Genomic DNA, 25618 nt, shown 5'->3' on the forward strand with positions numbered 1-25618 from the left:
CTACACTGCCAAGGAATGTGAGAAAATCTAAATGACTAAATAAGGTCTAGTAATCATGCACACGCCCTTTTAGGAAACCAATACAGATGCCATTCAGGGCAAAGAGAAAGCTTGACATGAATCTATTCTTACTGCTGAAGAGCCACATTATTTTCTCCATAAGGCCACTGGCTATAATTAGATGTTACAATTCAAGGAACACATCTGTGGCATCTTTCTTACTTGGGTTCTTTTCAACAGAGAGACTATTAGTCAAATGAAAACCATTTATTCAAATAAAACACTGAACAAAACATATTGTTCACAGGTAGACTAAAGCAGAGCAGCTAATAAAAGGATATGACTAGTCGGTGAGTATGGAAAATTACTAAAAGGGGCAATTAAGTGTAAAATTTGGGTACCGTACTTATCCTTTTACATGCTTGCAAACCTAATCTCTGGCACTGATACAAAAGTACTATTGTGCCGGAACTATAGATTCTTTTTGTCTGGTTTGCTTTTTGATGCCAACTTCCATCGCTACAATGTACTTGATAACGGGACCTTGGCTGTCCAAGCTGCAGTCTTCTACTATTCTAAACGTTTGTCAAGCATTTTACTACTTTGTGTTTGTCTGTTGCCCTGTTGCATTATAGATTTCTTAATATGAAATCTTTAGTGATTTTCATATAGATGCATATTAGCGTTTTAAACATGTTTGTGTTTGCACAACATGAAATTACCAAACCAGCTAATACAGATGCAAGATGACAGTACAGAGTAATGCAATGACAAATGAATCTGTGAACACTGCATAGGCACGAGCTGAATAATAAGTAAAAGAATGAATATCTTTTACTACTTCTGGAATGTTATTGTCCCTCGCCCCAATCCAGTGGTGCACTCCATATTTTCTCATATCTCTTAAGGCTCTCACTGGCCTAGCCTGTAAAATACCAGCAAAGCTCAGGGTTGGTATTACAAATTTACCAGCAATGTAAATTTGTTATATTGGTAAATTTGCCTGTAAATTTATAATAACTATCCGGCCACCTCTGATACACCCCTTTCTTCCCCTCTTTGACCATCTCCTTTACTTACTAAATCCCCAGTAAATTCCATGCTGAAAGGGGAACTATCGCGAAAAATTGAATATAAATACTGAAAAAATAAACTTTCTAAATACAATCAATTGAAAATTCTGCATCATTTCTGAAATAATCAAGTTTATGTTCACTATCCCTCTCTCTGCATCTGTTTCTCTTCATTCTCTCTTCATGCAGGAGTTGGGTGCAGTGTCGGACTGGGACATCAGGGGCCCACCAAAAAACCTTAGACCAGGGTCCACTCTCAGTACTATTATACTTCTCCTCGCTGAACCTATATTCTCCTAGTCTCTTTTCTTTACATACTATAATACTGAAATATATGATTATCCTTTTTGTTCTCATAGAAATATGGAATGGCCATGAAATAGGACAAATGTTTAGCAGCATGAGGGCCTACTTACACCTGGGCCCACAGGGAGTTTTCCTGGTATGGACCAGCCCTGGCTGGGTGTCAGATTTTTATTGACAGTAAAGCTGGCCATAGATGCAAAGATCTGATCGTACGAATCGAGGTGGTGTGTGGAGAGTCCCGACATTTTTTGTACAACGGAGATCGGTCATTTGGTTGATCGGACAGGTTAAAAGATTTCTGTCGGCTGCCAATACTATCCGTCACCAGCTTTGGTAGGACATAACTTTCGTACGATTGCTGTCAGGGCCAGAACATCGGCTGATCTGTTCTTTTGTACTTGATTTGATCGGAATGATTAGTGGCAGGTCGGGAGATGTCTGATCGTACTTTGATTCGTACTATCGGATCTTTGTGTCTGTGCCCAGCTTTAGATCCAATGTATATTATAGGGGGCGTGTTAAAGCTCACTCAACTGATTCCAGCACAAACAAAATCTAACAAAATAACTTTGGCACAAATCCTGCATTTAGAGAGACGATGTCTGGTGATTTTAATAGTGTGAGCTCGAATACATCTTCTAGGCAAAAGGAGTCCCCCATAAGATATATTGGATAGATTGGTCAATGATTATCTGACACCCAAATCCTGCTGAAGCTTAAATTCAATTTTCATTTTCACAATAGTTCCCCTTTCATTTCATAACTCTGTCCCATTGTTGTTGGGACTATGCCGTGTCACAATCATGAAGTTATAGGCAGGTCAATAACCTACAGCTTATACAGTTACACCTAGCCACCAAGTCTCCATTGAATTCAGCCTTTAATTAATGGAAAACACTAATAATGGAATGATAAAGACTGGGATAAAGAACAAACAGAGCATGCCATCATTTAATCTCTATATAAGACAAGAGTATACACTTCACAACTGACTGCTGGGAAATCTGCACACACGCAGCAGTGCTTGCCATATTAAATGACCCCTATCATTTTTTTCCAGTATATTGTATTTTAATGCATATATAATGCTATTCACGCTTCTTTATTGTAAATAAAAAGCAGAAGCAATAAGAGGCAGAGCAAAACAGATTACCAGAAGCTTCTCAAAACCCTGTATAATATGTTCACTTCAGGGTACAAATCTTTTTGTTCTGAGAGAAGCCCTTTTGTTTTGCTTATGGATTATTCATGTTTTGAACACTGACAGATGTGAAAGAAATATAATAACAGGAAAGTTGTAAATGAAAGGGCAGATGGCATATGAACAATAGGTGAGGTTGTATGCTATTGGTGATGTTTTTTTAACTTCCTTATCCCCCAGCATTCACTGTCACTCAAATAAAACTACCACGGGCAGATAAAAATGGAAACCCTTCAGAAAGCCACAAATCGTCGTACATCCACACATTTAAGAAGTAAACAAAACGTCGTACATCCACACATTTAAGAAGTAAAGTTCTAAAGAAAGTATAATAAGGAAAAAGTTTTATCACAGCCATATGTTGTACATTGCGGTTATGGTGATCATTTTACAGCCTTGTTGCTTTTACTTCTGCAGAAAATCAGTTGTATGTACTTTACTGACTCATAAACAAGTTAAGTCTTGTTACATGCTAAAGAAAATGTGATTGCATTCGTGCATTTCTGTGTGGGGGATTCAACCAAAACAGACTGCATTTTTAAACCATGCTCTCTTTAGAAGGGTTGCCCTACCTTTTATATGCTCCCTAAGGTCTATGACCTACAGGTTGTATTCTCCTCTGGCATGTGGTATTCCCAGCAATTCATCCAGTTACAGTATGAACAGTATGCTAACTAATCTCTAGAAATAACACTAGATTTTAACATTTTTCTTAACATGCTCATTTACACTGTATTTCCCAAAACCAAAGTAACTTTGTTACAGATTTTGTTTATATAATCATAATTTTTGTGACACCTAGTAAAACCCAAGTTATACATGGCTAGTGAATACCACTGTAATGTTTTATTATTATTTAAGCAATATATCGCTAAGTGCATCCTATTATAGTATGCGCATAATTAGATTAGTCGCCCGTGTTAGATTTGCTCTAACACGGACGACTAATCTCCTGGAATTGCTTACCTGCCAGCATTAATGTAAATCACTGGTGGGAAAACATACGTATGTATGTAAGGTATGTATGTTTTCCCACTGGTAATTTACACTAATGCTGATGGGAAAGCCTCTTCAAGTGATTGGGGCAGATTCCCTACAGGGTCGGACTGGCCTGCCGGGGTCCCGGGAAAAAACCCGGTGGGCCACTAAGCGCTTGCTTTAGTTAACTTGCAATGGCTTCATAAAATTATAAATAATAAAATACGTGCAGTCCGGACCGGGTGATGTGGGCAGTGTGGGCCGGCAATTTGCTTCCGCCCATAGTTGCTGCTTGCTGCCAGTATGACCTCTAGTTGGAGCCGTGCGTGCTGATCTGGCTGTATACCACGTGACCCGGCTATGTGCACGCCTGCATGTAAATTGTATATTACATTAAGGGAGGCAGGCAGGGAAGCAGTGCAGCCAACGTACATTTGTCCACGCATGTGCATTCTTTTAGGATCTTGACTGCCTGAAGCTATGGTAGAGCGCATTTTGGATTTGTTTCTTCCTGGTACTGACCGGATCCATTGCCTATAGAGAGTGTGGTCTTCACATAATTTCAGCAGCACCAGCACATCAAAACAGTGTTCAGCTGCAGCAGAGCTGCCTTAGCAGTGGCACAACTCCCTGTCCCAACAACTTGCACATCATGCCTACCTACCAGCTGCACTGATTCTAAAGCCTCTTGTTAACCCCTTGCTGGAGCTTCACAGAAGGTGGCACAGGTCCTGGCCACTACTAACCAGACAAAAATAAAAAAACATTTAAAGAATTCTATAAATGTCTTTGTGTCACTGTTACTAGGGTGGGGATGAACAGACAAAAAGCTGCAAGGGGTAGTACACCTTTAAGTTAAATTGTATTATGTTATACACAAATTCTTAGCAATATTTCAATTGGTCTTAATTTTTTAATTTTGTATAGTTTTTGAATGATTTGCCTTCTTCTGACACCAAATTCCAAACTGGAGAGTTGAACAAAATGCTAAGTAATTAAAAAATACAAATAATAAAAAATCAACACCAATTGCAAATTGTCTTAGAATATCACTCTCTGGGTCATATTAAAAGTAACTTTGTATGGGATTCTGTCATGACTTTTATGAAGCAGTTTTTATTTCTAAATGACACTGTTTACACTGCAAATAATTCACTCTACCATATAAAATTTCATTCCTGAACCAGCAAGTGTATGTTACCGCCATTCCTGTTTTTTAAAAAAATAAACATTTTAATTTTGATATGTGGGTGGTTTGTGGATTGGGCCCTTGAAATGAGGTTTCCTGGTGGGCCCCAGGCACCCCAGTCCGACATTGATTCCCTAAAGGGTGGAGTAGCTAATGGTAGCGTTAATTCGCTAGCGTTACCGCCCGCAGGGACTTCGCCAATTTCCTAATGGACTCAGGCCTCACTTCGCTAGCTGCGCACTCTAACGCCAGCCGAATTTTCGCTCTGGCTAATGGACAAAACTCCACAAAATCGACAAGATGCGGATTTTACTGAACGTTACCTCATTCACCAGACTTGCCTTCGCCAGCTCAGACCAGGCGCATACCTCCCAACTGTCCCTTTTTCGGAGGGACAGTCCCTCTTTTGACAGCTCAACCTGCAGTCCCTCATTTGTACTGGAAAGTCCCTCTTTTCTATGCACTGAACAGCCAGAAAAAGAAACAAAGTTTCTCACTTAATTGGCTTTTAGCAGAGAGCCCAGAACAGCTAACAGGTGCATATAAGATACTTTGTAACAATTTTGAGACACAAAAACACAGTTTAGAGAAGGAGAAATATTTTCAAACTTTCATAACCTGCCAAATTTTGTAAAACAAACATGGTATCTAGGGGGTGTGACCACATAAAGGGGTGTGGTCAAAAAAATTGCTGCGCTACGTGCGGGAAAATTTTTTTTGTCCCTCTTTTTACTTCCAAAATGTTGGAAGGTTTGCAGGCGAAGTGCAATGGAGTGTATAGGACTTCCTCAACTTTCAGTGCAAAACTTATTGGCATCTTTTCCTTTTTTCAGAGTGATAGCCTGCAAAGGTCTGTAGAAATTTTTTTGGGTAACCGATTTCCCCCATACATTTTCTAACATATGGAACATAAACTATACAGTGGGCTCATGTAGCATTATAACAACTCTATTTTTTTTATTAATGTTCCCTGGACTTGTGTAATGTAATGTATTTGTTGCAACATGTAACTTTATCATTTCCCGCCATATGCAAATTAGCCAATGCTAGAGCATCTTCACTTTGATTGCCGAACTAACACTAGCGAAAATTCGCCATCGTTCCGCGCCCTTGATGCAACTTCACACTTTAGTGAATTAGCATTGTCCTAGCAAATTTATGCCTGCCAAAGTGTTGCCATGGCTGCGAAGCCATTGCTGGCGAATCTTCGCCGGTTAGGGAATTTGCCCCTTGGAATGTTATTGGCCCTCCCCCCAATTAGTGTTGCCACCCGGCCGGTATTTTACCGGCCTAGCTGGTAAAACACCAGCCAAGGCCGGGGCCGGTATTACAAATTTACCGGCAATGTAGCTGCTGGTAAATTTGTAATACACCTAAAAAAAACCCAGCCTGCTCAAAACTAACCTTTTTTCCTGGGCTTCTTGCCAAACGCGTGCATTGGCTCTGCCCCCTTTGACTTCAGGACCCGCCCAGCCAATAGCGCATCATGGCCTGCCCCCTTTAGCGTCACAACCCGCCCCCTTTAGCGTCACAACCCGCCCTTTTAACCCCGCCCCCTCCACCTGCCGGTGAAGATTTTTTTAAAAGGTGGCAACCCTACCCCCAATCCAGCGGTGTACTCCATATTTTCTCAAAAGGGTCTCACTGGCATAGTCGATAAAATACCAGCAAAACTCAGGTTTGGTATTACAAATTTACCAGCAATATAAATTTGTAATACTGGTAAATTTGCTGGTAAATTTATAACTCTCCACCTCTGATCCACCCCTTTCTTCCCCTCTTTCCCATCTCTTTTACTCTGTAAATCCCCAGTCATTTCCATGCTTAATGACATAACTGTCCCTTTGTTGTTTTGACTCATGAATTTATAGGCAGGCCAATAACCTACAGCTTATATAAACTGTCACACCTAATAAACCAAGTCTCCATTCCAATCAGATGGAAACCACTAATAATCGAACATCTCCCATAGACAATTTTGATCAAATAAGGATAAGGGATCTTTCCATAATTTGGATCCTCATACATTAATTCTACTTAAAATTCATTTAAACATTAAATAAACCCAAAAGGCTTGTTTTGCATTCAGTAAGGATTAATTATATCTTAGTTGGGATCAAGTTCAAGGTACTGTTTTAGTATAACAGAGAAAAAGAAAATAACTTACCGGTATACAAATTTGAATTATTTGATTATAATGGAGTCTATGGGAGTTGGCCATCCCGTAATTTGGAGCAAAATAATCTTATTGTGTTTATTTCATGTTTAAATTATTTTTAGCATACTTTAATTATGGAAAGATCCTTTATTTGAAAAACTTTAAGTTCCAATCATTCTGGATAATAGATACTTTACCTGTACAGGTATGGGACGTGTTATCCAGAATACTCCGGACCTGGGGTTTTCTGTATAAGGGGCCTTTCCATAATTGGAATTTGGATCTGTATACCTTAAGTATGCTAAAAAAACCAATTTAAATATTAATTAAAGCCAATAGGATTTTGCCAAGGATAAATGATTTCTTAGTATCAAGTACAAAGTACTGTTTTAATATTACAGAGAAAAAGGAAATAATTTTTAAAAATGTGAATTATTCGATTATTCACTATGGGTGATGGTCTGAAGTTTTGGGCTTTCTAAATAATGGATCCAGATAATGGATCCCATACCTGTATACAGGTATGGGACCTGTTATCCAGAATGCTCGGGACCTGGGGTTATCGGGATAACGGATCTTTCCGTAATTGGGTCTTCGTGCCTTATGTCTATTAGAAAATCATTTAAACATTAAATAAACCCAATAGGCTGGTTTTGCTTCCAATAAGGATTAATTATTTCTTAGTTGGGATCAAGTACAAGCTACTGTTTTATTATTACAGAGAAAAAGGAAATCATTTAAAAAAAATTGTTTATATTCTACCCAAAACACAACAAATTGATGACGAGATGGCTCTTCTACCTCTGCAGCAGCCTGCAGCTTTTCTTCCAAACCCTGGTGAGACTACCATACCTTTTACTGCTTGGATCCGTATGTTTGAAAATTACATTATTGCTGCTGACCAAGGGGAGATTTCTGCTGCTAGAATGTGTGCTTTACTTATTCACTGCCTGGGAGCAGAGGGACAGCGTATATTCTATACATTACCATGACCTGATGAGACTTATAAAACTGCATTTACTGCTATAAAGAACTTTTCCATGCCAAGAGTAAATGTGGTTGCTGAAAGATATAAATTCCGCCAACGTGGACAATGTAATGGTGAATCCATAGAACAATTTGTAGCAGCTTTGAGAGAGCTGGTTGTTACCTGTGAGTTTGGGAATCTAAAAGATGAAATGCTAAGAGACCAAATAGTGGAAAAAACAAACTCACCTTGCATTAGAGAGAGACTGCGCCTAGAGCAGGATTTAACCCTTGCAAAGGCTATTACAGTTGCTAGCCAAATTGAAACAGCAGTGGCAGAGGCTAAAACTCTCAGTCAGGGAACTGCTGGGAATGTGCAGATTGTGAATTCAACACTGTGGCCTAATAATGCACAGTCACAGGCAAAATACAGTGCTAAGGAAAGGGATTCACCTACATTGCAAAACCGTGCAGCAAATACAAATAAAAAATACTGCTTTCGCTGTGGTTCAACACAACACATTGCAAATCATGTTACATGTGCTGCAAAAGCTAAACGGTGCCGAAAATGCACAAAGGTAGGACATTTTGCCAAGATCTGTCGTAGTTCTGCTAAAGATGTTCATGAAGTCACTACTACAAATGTCACAGTATTAAGTGTGGATAAAGCTGGTACATTTATTCCAGACAAGTTTATATGCACTGTCAGTGTCAGTACTGCTTCTGCTGACAAGGGACACTCCATTAACCTGATGCTTGATACAGGTTCAGCTGTTTCTATACTACCAAAGGATATTTTCTTGAAATACTTTGCAACAGATCCGCTTGTTGCACCTGCCCTGAAACTGGTCAGTTACTTAAAGGATCCAATCCCTGTGCTTGGTTGCTTGCCAGTGACTGTACAATTCGAATCAAATACTGCAAAATGTGACCTTTACATTGTGAATAAGGGTACTGCTATACTTGGCAGGGATCTCTTTGCTGCATTAAACATACAATTAGTTGATGGTCTCATTACTACAGCAATGTAATTTTTCCTACCGCACACCTGTAGTTCACCAATCCTGCAACTGATGGTGCGTCTCTTCCGTTGACCCGGCCGGGTTCCTTAGCAACGTACAGTATGTATATATAAAACGGATCCGCACACACTCTGATTAATGCAGTCAGGGAGTATCCCCTTTTATTTAGCCACAAACATCAACGTTTCGGGGGGGGGGAAACACCCACCCTTCATCAGGATAGCCTGGTGTTTGATGGCTAAATAAAGGGGGATACTCCCTGACTGCATTAATCAAAGTGTGTGTGCGGATCCGTTTTCTATACACATACTCATTACTACAGCATCAGTGCCTGCCACACAGCTAGTGTCTAAAATGTCACCACAAAGCAACACTTCACTGGGTTGTGCAAAGAACTTTGTACACAAAGTTAATTTGAGACCAGATGTAAAACTAGTACCATTCCCTGATTCAGCATGGGAAAAACTTGCTATTGATATTGTCGGTCCTTTTACAGATGCTCCTATAGACTGCAGATTTGCTATAACCTTGATAGACTATTACAGTAAATGGACAGAAATTGCATTTGTTTCTGATATAACATCAGCTACAGTAATAACATTTCTGTCTACAGTCTTCAGCAGAGAAGGTAATCCAAAGGAGTTAATATCAGACAACCGACCACAGTTTGTCTCATCTGAGTTTGAATTCTTTCTTAGAGAGAGAAATATTGTGCATAGGAAATGTTCAGTGTATTACCCACAAGCAAATGGAGAAATCGAGCGATTCAACAGAAGTCAGAAAGAAGCACTACAGACAGCAAATCTTACTGGGAAATCTTGGAAAGTATTTACAACAGAGTTCCTACATAACTACAGAGCAATGTACCATGCAACAACTCAATCATCTCCAGCTGAATTATTACATGGCAGACAGATGCGCACTAAGTTACATGTTGCAGACATTAAACTTCCACAAAATACTGTGCCTACAAAATCATCTACTGCTGACATTGTGAAACGTCAACAAGCCAAATGCAAGACTTATACTGACAGAAAATGTGGTGCCAGAGAAGTACACTTTCAGCCTGGATCTTTAGTCAGAATTAAGAAACCAGGAATACTGAAACAAGGACAATCTAAATTTACTACACCACTTGAAGTGAGACACCAGCGAGGACCATACACATATGAACTGTCTGATGGATGCATATGGAATGCAAGTCGTCTTGCTCCTGTTAGATATGACTTTGGAGAAGCTCCATTTGATGAAGGACATTTTCCTTCTCCTGATGTCAACTTTAATAGGCCTGAAGAAAGAGAACCTATAAGGCGTACTGAGAGAATCAGAAAACTACCTGCATGGATCAAGGACTTTGTGATGTGAAGAATGTATGATATTGTTTTAAAATGCATACTGTTTAATTGTTGCTGCTATTATAGTTGTCCAAATGCTTTCCTACTATAGGGGGAATATGTGGTGTTCATGCAAAAGGTCTGTAGATGTCACTGTGCTCATACTTATACTGTGCATACTTCCTGGTAGCATAAAAGTGAAAGTTACTGTTGTGTAATGCCTGCATGAGCCTGCTAATAAAGCACTGTTATACTCTACTCATCCTAGGCTACCCAAAACATAACAAAATGGAGTCTATGGGAGACTCTCATTCCGTAATTCGGAGCTGGATATCGGGATCCTATACCTGTATTACGTTACAATTATGGTGCTGTACACTGTATTATTGGTGTGTACACTTGCACTATTCCTCTGCGGCATAAAGCCAATATTACTGTTCTAGCAGTGCCCATATGAAGAATCTTGTATACTGCTCCATTTAAGAAGCAAGTTAAGTGTAAGGGACCACTGGTTAAATCCAAAACACCCATTGGGAAGCAGACATTGTATAAAAACCCTGATTCTGAGTCTGACATTTGTCAAAGCATGAGTGATACATGAACCATCTTGATATTAAAGGATTTTTAATTGTATACACCATGTCATATTTTAATATATTAGGAGAAAAATTACACAGCTTCTCCACCTCTCTGGCACGCAACATTAAAAAGATAATTTTTTTTTGTTTTTTAACTGCTGTTAATATATGAACCAACCATATTTCATAACTGCCGTTTATGTTAGAAGCATGTTTCTGTAGAAATGTAAGGCCCAACAAAAGAACAAGACAGCAGATCAGAACACCTGCATGTTACTTAGGTATAGTGTTTCTACTTGTCAATGAACAATTTATTAATTCCAAATTTATGTTTCCTACGCCCAATTAATTGACCCGTAATGCATGTTGTGACAAACCCAAGTTAATAGATTGCTGAGAATGTCAGTTTCGTATGCCAAATACATCCGGATATGCACATGTAGTTTTGGAACATTGGCAAGCTAAAGAAAAAAGTATCAGTGTACAGATATTAAAATGAACTGTTCCTCATTTTCAGAGAAATTTGCCAGTGCAATATTTTTATAGCAACCAACCAGAAATTTACACACGTTACCAGTGGCGTAACCATGGATGAAGCAGGCCCTTTGGTCTGCTACCTCTATAACGACACTACCAAAAATACTAATACGGCTAGTGAAGCGTCCTTATAGAATATATAAAACGGCTTTACACTGAACAAAAACAACCTAAACTTTAAATGATGTAAATAATGTTGTGTAATATATATATATATATATATATATATATATATATATATATATATATATATATATATATATATATATATAAAGGACCTGTTTCAAAAATAAATATAGGGATTTAAGAACCCCTATTATAAAAAGTTAATGGAATATAGAAGTTACAGAGAAGTTCCATTGTCATATAAAGGCAGGAAACTGCAGGCCAAGTGTATATATATATATATATATAGGTCATGGAAGTTCAAGGTGTATTTTGATATCCTCATATTTTAAAGTAGGAAGAACATAATTTTTTATACGACTTTATACAACTTATACAAAAATTCTAGATATCCCTCATTGACTTAAGCCCTTCTTTGGTACCCACTTTCCAAATTAGACAAGTAAAGGGAAATGTTTCACATACTTGTTATGAATATAAGTAAGAAAGCCATCATAAATTTACATTCCTGAAAATGCCTTAGTATGTCACATTCATGTGATTATGAAGCTGTGTTTAATAAAGGTCAGATAAAAAGAACATTTATTTATGATAGGTTCTACCTACTCCTTTCTGCTCTTCTTCTATCTAACTTTCTCCCCCTTATTAACTGTTTTCCCAAGGGGTAGAATAAGAAAATTCTCCAGTGCAGTCTCTTTCCTGTATTAGAGTGAAATGTTATTGCTGTGTATACTGTATGTACTGGAATTAATTAAACGTTTAAAAAAAAGGATAGGTTCTACCAATGCTTTCAATAACAATATATAACAATATAAAATTAATTGTAATATATAAGTAATTGTTTTAAATTTGTATTGCACTATGCAAAAGGATCAAAGCATTGTTACTCTGCCTCCACCTGGAATTAGAAGAATGTGGTCCTATATTTCACAAGGAGATTTGTAGTTGATACCCGTAGCTGTTTAGAAACATCTCATAAAGCATGAAATAGCCAATAATCTTGATTTGTGAGATACGTCCTGGGGTACATAGCAATCTGATGGTATTTGTTCTTTACAACTTTACTTTAGAAAACTCAAGAAGACAAAACATTAAGATCTATGGCAGATCACTTCATAATACAATGTAAATCTCCTGCAACATATAGTTGCAATTAGCACATTCCCAGTGATTATGATGAAAATAATACCCAACAACTCCCAACATTTCCCTAAGAACAGCTAGAGGCATATAAAATCACCACATATAAAATTACTAGGATAGAGAATCTCCTCCCTCATTAGATCTGATGAACCGGGAGTCAAGTTTTATGATTTCACACCCACATCTGGCAGTACAAGAAAGCACTTACAGGGCATAAAAAGTAACATAGATTTGCAAGGTCAAAACGTTCTGTACAACTCAAACGGCCCCAAGTATTAAAGCTATGCTTTTACCAATATTTTTAAATGTTCACATTTTGCACTAGAACACTTTACTTGTTCCTTGAATGCACAGTTCTGAAAGTGAATGTCATGTATCAACCACACAAACAATAGTGCCATAATTTATGTCTGTTTCTGCCTACAAGCAAAGAACATTTTACATAACAGATAGCTCCATAAAATGTATATTTAAAGAAAGTAGGCATCCTAGTAATTTCACCATGGGAAGACAGGTTTTTCTGCATAAAATACAAAACAACATTATCATTACCAGTTTGAGCACAATCCCTGTGAGGGAGTTTTCTCTTCCCCATTTTAAAGCTGCTCACATTCTACTGACCTTAGGGAAACATACAGCACCCTCAGAGAACACAACTGTCACTAATTGCTAGCAATATTTTGCTAGCTGTAATAACATAAATAGGGGCCCTTTAATCTTGTGTGAACATTAGGGTTCAGGAAAACCTGACACATGTTTCTTCATCCTTGAGAAAGGTCCCAATGGGGACCGAAACGTTGGATATGCATTTGTGAATAAAACACAACACTTTTTTCATGAAAAACCTTGGAGTGCGGATCCATTTGTCATAATGTATCATTAATCCTTTGATCAGCACACCCACTTTCATTGAATCCGGTAAGAGTGCGTTCACCTATATGGACATTATATATATATCATAAATGTCATAAATGTCATAAATATAACTTGGGAGTGTGCAAATTCTTTAACATTTTGGCACTGGATGTGTAGTTGCTGAATGAGTCAATTCCTGTGAATTGGCACTCTGCTTCTCCCAATCCTTTGGTTTTGACTCACATTATATTATTGTTAACTGGAGTTGTGCATATATATATATATATATATATATATATATATATATATATATATATATATATATATATATATATCGGAAGAGAGGCGAGCACACACAGGTCTTAGCAGAAAAACAAAAAGTGTTTATTTATTATATATATATTAATAAACACTTTTTGTTTTTCTGCTAAGACCTGTGTGTGCTCGCCTCTCTTCCGATATCCACTATTGTCTTGCTGTTAGCACCCAGGCAACAAACACCTTTATACGAGTTGTGCTGGCTTTTTCTTCCTATATATATATATATATATATATATATATATACAGTATATATATATATATATATGTATCAATAAAAGAGCATAATTTCACAAATTACAGAGAGTGCTGATCCTTCGTTTGTTAATATTATAAATCCTTGATCGTACACAAAAATGTGTATAAAGGCAGTTTTGAGCATTTATAGAGTTTGAGTGTTTTAGCAGCAGTGATTAGCAGTATTTCTGGGAGATAAAACAAGATTTGTCATTGCCCTAAAGGTCTGATTGTACTATACATGAAATATTACATACCTTCCCATAAATAGTATTTCCCTTAGGAAATATAATCTGTAGTAAACGTAAAATACAGGTGCATTCAATAAGACTATTGCAATTTCAGTTTTCATTTTGCTGCAGGCAAAATATTTGTACGATTAATATGTTAAAAACTCCTAAACACTATTTAATAGAGCCACTGCTGCTACATGAAATGCATTATATATTTTTATAAATTTTTAGTGAAAAAAGAACTCAAATACAGTACTCACTGCAGTGCGCTATAGTGTATGTATAGTGTGCATAGTGCAAGGGGAGTAGGGGTGGGAATTGTGGTGGATTACAGCAAGTGGCTTCTTGTTAGCATTCTGTCACCATGATCTGTCCCAGCAAAAGTGACAGTAACAAAGCTCCAGTAATGAGTATGCTAAAAAAATCTCTTAATTGGTTGGAGGTTAAGCAGCAGTATAAAAGGGAACTGATATGCATATTGAGGTACATTCACAAAGCTACGAATCTCTGCATTAATGCTTTTCTTTTAAGTATATGCACACTGTGTTAAATCTTATGTAGGGGAGCTTTGTATACTTGTCTCTCCTCTGTGTGTTTTGTGCGAGGATCGGAGAAATCTTCACCCCTGTGAGCTGACAGAAAGGAAGTGCTGCAGAGGAAGTGCTGGGAGAGAGAAGCAGCAGAGGAAGTGCTGGGAGAGAGAAGCAGCAGAGGGAAAGCAAGGTGCTGCAATTTCCCAGATATCACTGTGTGTGAAAAGTCAGTAGGGAACCCCAGTGGCATAATCGCACTCTATTAAGGATGCATAAGGGAAGGGGCCCTGTCAGGACTCTGAAAAGCAAAACTTGCTTTTTTCAGGGCACAGAAAGCCAAAAGGAGTCCTCAAGAAACTGCCACATAAGTATTAATTCCACATAGCAGCTCAGAGATCACCATCTGCATTTTTCTATGAATTTGATCCTGGCTGGCAGGCTGTTTGTATCCTGGTTATTTAAATGTACAGGGTCCTGCAAATAAATCCCTCAACCTTTCCTCTGTGTGTATGATTACGGATCAGGGAAGTTCAGAGTGAGGGGTACCACAGCCCAGTCTGACCCTGGGTGGAGGCAAATCAAATCATAGTGTACCTGCTCTCCCTGGTAGTGGAGACATAGGACTCCTGTAGAGCAACACACTAAAAAATCATTGCTACACTAAATGCAGTAGCAGAATATGGCTATACGATTTTGGGCTATACAGGCCAACGGGGTTAACAACCAGCTAGTATACTAGAGCATGGGTTACATTTGACTCTAACACTTAAGGCTCAGCCTTCACAAAGTGGAAGAAACAGAAATGTGGCTTGGTGCAATTAAAACTCCCACAGGCTACTGTGCATAACTGAATAAAGAAGAGGGCACCAGGAGGTTCTTGCAAATCAAACAGAACAGAATATTTTATTTGTCAGAGACAGACGATCCACAGGGTGACTTACAGTGCATGCAAGCATTTGCAGAATATATTCACAGGCTAGGACGGTACATCAGAGCCAACTGTATATGATCCCCTGAGTATGTAATCAAGGGAGTACAGCATACCACCAGGCACAAATACCTCACATGTGGTCTGAATCCCACCCAGTGGAGTGTTCAGGGAGGAGAACCTAAAGCCTGACACCCTATACACTGTGGTCCCTTCACTGTTGGCACCTCCCGGCCAATAACTCTGATATGTAAATTACAACTAGCTACATGGGCATCCCAGCAAATAGGGAAATCAGGAAGTGTAGGGATTTAAAGCAATAGGGGCACATTAACCCTATGGGTCCCTACACTTACAACCCATATAAACACAAGGAACCATAAAGCAAAGTTAAAGGGGCAGTATACCCTCATTGTTTAACATGAAATCAATTAGTAGAGCTTGTGCTGAACTGAGCAAACAAGGGAACTGAAACTACTCTATGTTTGGTCCTTGCAAGGTAGATAATTAGATCTATTAGATGTCTGTATACAACCCTCTTCCTTCTCCTTTTGTTGTGACTGTTTTGTTAGCAGGAGTCCATAATGCTTGGAGAGTGTCTTGCACTGGTAATCTTATTATCTACCTTGAAAGGGCCAAACATGGAGAAGGCTCCGTTTCCCTGTTTGTATATTTTTAGCTCACAAAATATCAAAAAACACAGATATTTCCTAATTAGAACAATAGGCAAAAATGTTTTCAATACAGTACGCTTAAGTGCCCACTTTAGGCTCAAAACGCGTTAGTTCTAATATAGTCTTTTTAATTTTATAATACATTGGCTACTCCTTTACTATTGGATGGTTAGTAAGTGCGATGTGCTTTAGATTTCTGGCGAATTTTCACAAGCAATGGCCACTTTAGATCTATTAGAGAATAATAGAATAAGCCAGCATTTTATAAATACATGTTATTATTAATAATAATATAATAGTATTGCAAAAATCCCATCGCATGGGATTATATTGTCAGGTCAAAAGGTAAAACAAACCCCATATGTAATAAAAATAGTGATGCACCAAAACCACTCTTTCCGGGATTGTTAGAATATATAATCTTCTTTGAAGCATTTTGCTGAAAGTTGAAGTGAGTCAAAATCCTAATATGCATATGCATATTAGTTAAATTATAGGTGGAAAAAGTGTCTATAGTCACATGATATAAAGTCTAGAGATTATATGGATTCTCATTCTGTTCACATGTCTGTATGTGTACCTTGTTGTACCAGTACCTTAAAGTGCTCCAGAAATAGTTGAGCTCAGTACCTACACTAAACTCTAAAAACTGGAAAACCACTTTGACTTACAAAGAACTGCCTTTTTCAACAACACTGTTGTGTACAATATAAACGTGTTGAAGCTCATACAGAATTCTTTTGCAAGTGAACCCTTGGTTCAACATACCATTCAGGTTCCAGCTGCAAAGCTGCTCATATCTCACGTGACATTTTGCAAATGAAAGCTACTTATATGACATTTGTTATAGTTGGTTTACGTTTAATCTTCATCTTGTCATCTAAAACTGTTATCCAGAGAGCTCTGAATCACAGGAAGGCCATCTCCCTCCCTTTTATGCAAATAATTCTTAAATTATTCATTTTTAAAAATGATTCCCTCTGTAAAAATAAACAGTACCTTGTACTTGATCCTAACTAAGCTGCATGAATACATATTGGTGGCATAACAATCCCACTGGTTTTATTTTATGTTTACATATCTTAGCAGACATAAGGTATGTTGATCTAGTACATAAAAAAACAACAAATCCTAAACCTGCATTGTATTTCTTATTTATGCTGAACTAATGCCTTTGTTCCAGTTTATGCATACCTTCCAACTGTCAAGTTTTTTCGCAGAACAGTTTCTGATTTTGACATCTCAGTCCCAGTTTCTTACTGAAATGTCCAAAGTTTCTCTTTTATCTCATGCACTGACACCAGAAAAATATACACATTTTCTGAAACTTAATTAAATGAGGCTTTTTGGCAGAGAGCCCAGAATACTCAGCACTTGTAACTATCTAAGATAAGCAAAGATGCAATTGTAACTATTTACGATAAGCAAGTCTCTTGGGAGAACTGAGACTAACAGCTTAAAGGGCAAATCACCTTCATTAGCAAAACTGTAATAACACATAAAACCTGACCCTAAACCTGCCAGAAATGTGTTCACACTCCATAACCTGTCAAATTTTGTAAAATGTACATGGCATGTAGGGGTGTGGTCAAAACGTTTGGTCCACATTTGCAATTTTGAAATGTTGGGAGGTATGGTATGGTCTTGTGCATTGTATATGTTATAATGAGTCCTGTGACTTTAGTGTCATTATTAAGCATCACATGTAACTGACTACAAACTTGAGCACTGTTTATACAATACTATTAATTCAATATTTTGTCATTTTCTTAATAAGTAGGAACATCATTTATTTTATATTATTTCTCAGAATAAATACAACAACATGTTTGATTCAATTAAGGAGAATGAACATCACAATCACACGGGGGGGGGAGCAAATGTCAGGCATTATAGCTTATTATAGCTTCTCTTTTATTTTCTCCAGGCAGGGGCTGCCTAATTTAAATTTCTCCTTTAATGAAAATTCTAAAAAGTCACCAAAATGTCCACAAGTACTCCTGCAACTGAAAGAAATATTTTTAACACTGTTTCCCTATAAATTTGAATTTTTTATGCTTCAGCCTCCTGGTTTTACCACAAAACTGTTTCAAAGAGTAATGCAAAGTGGGTAGTCCACAGTTCCTTTCAATATGAAGTGCAAGTGACTTTTAGGGGGTTATTTATCAAAGGTTAAATGTTTTTTATAAATTGAATGTACTCACAACTCGAATGGTTTCTTATTGAAGAAAAAACTCGAATGGAAAAAACTCGATTCAGTGAGTTCGAGTTTTGAATACATAGAACAGCAAAAAAGTTTTTTTTCTGCAGTCAATATTTGGGTACCTCTAGTACAGGGTTATGTCTCGATCTAACATTAACACTATGCACTTACCAAGTAACATCACAAAAAGGTTTTATAGATAATTAAAATGTTATAAAGACCATGCCTTTAATACTGGACACTTAGGGGCCGATTCACTAAATTCGAGTGAAGGATTCGAAGTAGAAAAACTTCGAATTTCGAAGGTTTTTTTGGCTACTACGACCATCGAATGGGCTACTTCGACCTTCGACTACGACTTCGAATCGAAGGATTCAAACCAAAAATCATTAGACTATTCCACCATTCGATAGTCGAAGTACTGTCTCTTTAAAAAAAACTTCGACCCCCTAGTTTGGCAGATAAAAGCTACCGAAGTCAATGTTAGCCTATAGGGAAGGTCCCCATAGGCTTGCCTAAGTTTTATTGATCGAAGGATATTCCTTCGATCGTTGGATAAAAATCCCTTGAATCGCTTGATTCGAAGGATTTAATCGTTCGATCGAAGGAATAATTTTCTGCGAAGTCGAAGGATTTCAATTCCTAGTCGAATATCGAGGGTTAATTAACCCTCGATATTCGACCCATAGTGAATCAGCCCCTTAGGTTACAGACATACTACCTGGCAATCCTACCACAGGATCCTTTTCCACTATGCTCCGAGGAACAAGCAAAAGAGAGCCAGATTGTGCAAGTCAGTAGGCTTTAAAAGCTATATATATATATATATATATATATATATATAGATATATAGATATAGATATATAGATATATACACATATACAGCATAGTCTAATGTAGGGGTTTATAATTTAATAAAAAAGTCACCTTTACTTACAAATGATCCTTTGTTTACCTTTGTGTCACTGCCTTTACCAAACAGAAGGACTGGCTACCAAGGTGGCATAGTGTCAAAAGGAAGGATTTCATATTGTTTCCCTGTTAATGCTTATATGAGCTTGGCATACATGATTTCTCATTAAATGCTGATTTGTGTTACTTAGTATTTCTTTGTTTGTGGAATGGTTGGTTCTTAATATGTTCAGACATAGTATGACCAAATGTGATCAGACATTTCAGGAACTATCTTCTCTACTGAGAGGAGGGCCTGGCTTCTTTTTATTCCTGAAATATTGCTCAGAATTGCAGCCCTGGCATTTCAAGTACACAGCCCCCACCTTTGCCAGAATCCACAGATTGCCAGTTCAGATCTGCTCCCTGCCTACAAAACCTGTCTATCCAACCAATCGATTTCAGTGTTCTATAGGGTATATCTAAATGCAACAAACGATGTAGCCTGGGTTTTCCCATGATGTAGAGCTTCAGTGTACCATATGTAAACAGCTCTGGAGACACAGGCAAAATGTTCAACATTACCCCTTATTAACTTCTATGGCCATTGTCGACTGGCCCACCAGGATACCAGAAAAACCCCTGGTGGTGAATATAGATGGAATAATAGATTATAGTATGTAAAGAAAACAAACTAGGAGAATACAGGTTGAATGAGGAGTGGAAGAATAATAATACTGAGAGTGAGCCCCTGGTCTAAGTTTTTTTGGTGGGCCCCTGGTCTAAGGTTTGTGGGTGGGCCCCTTGTGTAACTCCTGAACTGTGACTTTCACTCAAAAAAGGTATGTAGCATTACCCTTAGAAATCAGACAAATAGTGGCAATATTTATCTTGAGCATTGTGTTGTTTTCTACTTATACCATATTAATGTATACAAATGTGCAGATAAACAAGGATCATTTTGAGAAATCCTGACACATTCCTATCACTTCCTATAATTTTTATTAGCACATATTTATAAAGTGTCAACATATTCTACAGCACTGTAGATGGGTGTATACAGATCGACCATACAGATGACATACAATATTAATACAGGAGGTAAAGCGGACCCTGCTCGACAGAGCTCACAATCTAAATTAACTATATAATTTTACTATATAAAAGGCTGGCTGTTTCTTTTTTTTTTCATAACAGAACTCGACCCTTTCAAAGTCCACCAATATCCTAGTTCTGTGGCATCCAGACACTTTTTTTCATGCATGTCAGTTATACTGGCCTGGGATTAGTGTGATACTATGATAGGCTGGAGTACAAATGTAAAAGGTATATTAGCCTATGGGTGACTGCTGCACAATGAGCCCAGTGCAAGAGGCCTGCACAGAGAGGGTTTGGCATGTCATTCAGTTTGGGCTAAAAGAAAAAGTATATAAAACATTTTCCTAAAACTATTTAGTGATAATGACATTGTATTACTTAGGAATGTTCCAGTAATGTAAGACTACATCTTGGAGCACACTCATAACATCTGACCCAGTTCTGACCACTGTGAACAGCAGCACTATACTGCTATTTGTGCCTGTGAGCTACACACCCACTTAAATTATAAGCATTGTTGGACAGGGGCCTCCTTCATATTGTTTATTTATCACTTAGGGTCAGATTTACATAGGGTTGAATATCGTAACCCTCGATGTTCGACTGCCGAATGTAAATCCTTCGAATATCGAAGTCGAAGGATTTAACCTAAAAATTGATAGAAAGCCTATGGGGACCTTCCCCATAGACTTACATGGCACCTCGGTAGGTTTTAGGTTGCGAAGTAGGGGGTCGAAGTTTTTTTAAAGAGTACTTCGACTATAAAATGGTCGAATAGTCAAACGATTTTTAGTTCGAAACGTTCGATTCGAAGTTGAAGTCGAAGGTCGAAGTAGCCAATTCGATGGTCGAAGTAGCCAATTCGATGGTCGAAGTAGCCAATTCGATGGTCGAAGTAGCCAATTCGATGGTCGAAGTAGTCAATTTGATGGTCGAAGTAGCCAAAAAAAACATTCGAAAAGTTTTTTTTATTCTATTCCTTCACTCGAACTAAGTAAAGGGCCCCTTAATCTTTACTGTAACTGTACTATGTATTTATATAGATATCTACAGGCAAAGGTTCTATTATCTGGAATGTTTCAGTGTGCTAAAAAATATGTTAAATAAATCCAAGAGGATTGCTTCCAGTGACTTATGCAGCTTAGCTACAAGAATGCAAGAATATACTGGTTTATTATTACCAAAAATGTAAATAATTAAATGTTTACTCCAGGAGAAATTGCCTTCCTGTCTTATTTGTAAGGAGCCGCACACACTCAACTATAATGCAGTGGGGGAGCTTACACCATTTACTGTATTGTGACCACCTGTGCATCAAGGTTTCTGGGGGCACTACCCTCCCATAGTCCTGATGAAGGTAGGGTTACACCCCTGAAATGTTGATGCACACTTTTGCCAAAGTTGTTGAGGGACGTTTGCACCACCAGTGCAGTGAATTGTAAGGTTTGTGCAGCTAAAGCTGGCCATAGATGTTGAGATTTTTTTTTAAATGTCTTTATTTATGGAAATTTCCAGAAAAATAGTAGCATATACGGAACATGACATTTCGTATTGAATTACATCAATGAAAGTACAACCGAGGAATGAAAGTATTAATCAGTTACACAATGGAACCCCTCTCGGTACAAACACATCGTGCTGCAGTAGTCAACATAAAGAAATTGGGACATGGCCCCATAGAGTATGAATAGAACATAATAGAGGGGTGAACGTGTATATTCGGACGGCCAGTGAACGCAGCCGAAACATCAAAGATGTAATGAAGGCACAACAGTAAGTAACCAGGGAATAGAAAAAGTAAAGGTCAATAAAGAAAGGGAAAGAAAGAAAAGAAGAAAAAAAAAAAAAAGGGGGAGGAGGGGGGGGAAAGGATGAGAAAAGTCTAAGGGGACTAAGGACAGCTGTGAAATTGCAACATCAGATATGTTAGTGGTGTAAAGAATACTATTGATATAGTAGAACCAGTTATAGATGTTGAGATTTTTAAAAGATCAGATCCTGATCGTGAGACCACAATCTTCTCGGAAGGATCGTACAATCGTACGAATTTACCATCAACTAAAAAGACCAATTTGCCAGGGAAACAAAGGGGAGCTGCCTGCTTGGCCCTGCAAACATAGATAGATTGCACTGGGACCGACAAAGATTTTTTGACCTGGCCGATCAATTTCCTGACAGATGTCGGCTGAAAAATTGTAAGATGTACGATCGTTCAAATCCCACTAACCGCGGGATAATTTCGAAGGATTGGTCGGGCTTCCCTAAAATTGGTCGTTCGGCAAGAAGAATCATCGCGTCTATGGGGAGCTTAAAACCTTTTTCACAGAACTCTTCCTGTTTTTCAGTACTTTCTGAATAACTAATCCTTCACCTGTACCGATAAAATGGTTCAACTGAATCGTATTTATGCATTGTTGCTTTCTGACTCCACCTTGGTGTTTATTCCGTTCCTCCCACTTGCTCATTTGATTCTCTACTTAAAAGGCATATCAACCCAAAAAAAGATTTTTTGCCCAATAAAAGAAAACACAATTATAAGCAAATTTCAAATATGAATCTATAAAAAAAATCGTTAATGCTTTAAAGGGCACCTGTTAGGTAAAAATGTTATACCTAACCGGAAAGTGGACTCTATTAGCCCGCGCCTTTGGTTGGGGATAACATTTTTCCCCAACAGGTGCCCTTTAAAAGTTATTTGTAAATGTAATTGCTACAGAAAGCAGCATTTGCTCAACTTGTTACTTTTTAAACAATGTTTCAAAAACCAGTCTCCTCCAGCAAGACAGGTCTGTTAATAAGTTGGTTTATGTTACTTTGTTTCAAAAGCAAGAGCCACCAGGGCAGAGACTAGAAAGGGGCAGAAAAACACTGCTTTCAATACATATACAAATAACTTAAAAACCATAGAAAATGTGCAATGAATGTATATTGCAAAGTTGCTTAGAATTATGTTTTCTTTTATTATTTCTCCACTGTTTAAAGTAGAAAAATAAAAGCTCCACTTCTTATTCTATTACTCCTGCAGGTACCAGGAATTATGGAGTGCAAGAATGAATTGACCCCCAAGTACTGTGAACAGGTATTTGTAAGTCAGCATTTAACTAGGTCCTGTGCTCCTGCTTCATCTCTCCTCCCTCTGAGAAATACATTAATTTTCATAGAATATTATACAGGTATGGGATCTTTTATCCAGAAACATGTTATCTGGACAGCTCCAAATTACGGAAAGGTGATCTCCCAAAGACTCCCATTTTATCCAAATAATCCAAGTTTTTAAAATTGATTTCCTTTTTTATCTCTAATAATAATATTAATAAAACAGTAGCTTGTACTTGATCATAACTAAGATATAATTAATCCTTATTGGAAGCAAACCCAGCCTATTGGGTTTATTTAATGTTTATATGATTTTCTAGTAGACTTAAGGTATGAAGATCCAAATTAAGGAAAGATCTGTTATCTGTAAAAACCCCAGGTCCCGATCATTCTGGATAACATGTCCCATACCTGTACAGTATTTCGCATATGGCGCCCTTTTTTGTGTCTGAGCCCAAAAATGGGTCACCCTGTTGTTTAGCGTTAGTAATCATGATCCCCGTTAATAAAATGAAGTTTCATCTAGCAGCACAAATAACAATTAAAACAATATATATAATTATAAACTCAGTCTAAATGGCATGTTCTGTAATAAGGGAATTCTTCTAGCAGGTGAACCAGGGATGGGACTACTGATGGTAAAGAAAAAGAAAAAAGGGACTTTACCTGCTGCCTTTCTCATCAAAGCCTGGAGAAGGTGGAGATGTAGATATATGATTCGAAGTTTTCCTCTTGCTCATTTTCAGTCTCCAGCTCCCAAATGATTTTTTCTTGGTTCCTGCTGGTGAGGATGGTTCCTCCAAATCTTTAGGGGAGCAGAGCTCGCTTGAGGGCATCTCTGTAGTCTCTTCCAGATCCTCCTCTGAGTGTCTCCTGCTATCCTGCGATGTCTCCATAGTAACCCCATTATATTCATCCCCAGAACGACTTTTAGAGAAAAACCACCCCAGTTTGCGCAGGCTGCTGCTCTTCTTTCCCTTCTCCATAGTGACAGCTAGTTCCAGTAATAAAGCAATGGATATCCTGTTAAGCACTGTAGGAGACCCTATCGAGAGCAGAAATGTGGTGGCGACAAACTTGTGTGTACAAACATTACCAAAATACTTTGAGCTTACATTTTTATGCCACAGGGATGTCCTTTAGCATACTGGTACCTTAGGAAACAATTCCATGAGGAGGGTGTCAGTGATGAAAGACTTCTACCATCCTGAAGCTAATATGCCACACAGTGCAGATGCTGTGACATCTCCGATTGTGTACTGGCCCGCAGCTATACCTGGATCTGTCTCTGAAACACACAAACACTTTCCTTCCACTACACAATATGCAGCTCCTGAATAATATGTTTTCCGACACCACAGAGGTATGTGCACCGCCACCAGGCTCTAAACTCAGTTCCCAGTACTGATAACAGCAGCAACAACAGCATATACAAAGTGTGTGGGATCAGCTGCTCACAAGGAGGTGGGGCATTCCAGTCAAGCTCAGGTTACCTCCATTCCCTGAAGCCTGCACATGGGAGTAGACATGCTAATTTCAGAGTTATAGAAACACCTAGGGACTGCACAATAGCAGAGGCTCAATTTCTCTTTCCGACTGCCTTAAGGGTGAAGACACACAGAGCTACTAGTAGCAGCTTGAACTGAAGAAGCCACTCGGATGAGTGGTGAAATGTTTCCAAGAAAACTCTAACCCCCATAATAAAAGTCACTAAGTTTGCCCAAGTGCAGTATCCCATAGCAACCAATAAGATATTTGCTTTTAAACAGGTGACCAGTAAATGATTCCTGCTGATTGGTTGCTATGGGTAACTGCTCCAGGGCAAACTTAGTGCCTTTTAATACATAACCCCCTAAATGTCCAGCTGCAGTATCATGACCTGGATAAATGAAAATCTTCATAGACATAGTAGCAGCTACTTTTCACAGATAAAAAATAGAT

General features: G+C 38.1%; 1 protein-coding gene across 1 annotated transcript in view; it reads right to left on the reverse strand.

Annotated features, from left to right (window-relative positions):
- Nucleotides 1-25058, reverse strand: part of crybg1.L (crystallin beta-gamma domain containing 1 L homeolog) — a 141934-nt gene extending 116876 nt beyond the window's left edge. The window contains exon 1 of the mRNA XM_018263346.2: nucleotides 24344-25058. Coding sequence (XP_018118835.1) covers nucleotides 24344-24663 — 320 coding nt within the window. The 5' untranslated portion in view covers nucleotides 24664-25058. The remainder of the gene's footprint in view (nucleotides 1-24343) is intronic.
- Between the last annotated feature and the right edge of the window lie 560 nt (nucleotides 25059-25618).

The sequence above is a fragment of the Xenopus laevis genome, chromosome 5L (assembly GCF_017654675.1).
Source record: "Xenopus laevis strain J_2021 chromosome 5L, Xenopus_laevis_v10.1, whole genome shotgun sequence".
In the NCBI taxonomy this organism is placed as follows: Eukaryota; Metazoa; Chordata; class Amphibia; order Anura; family Pipidae; genus Xenopus; species Xenopus laevis.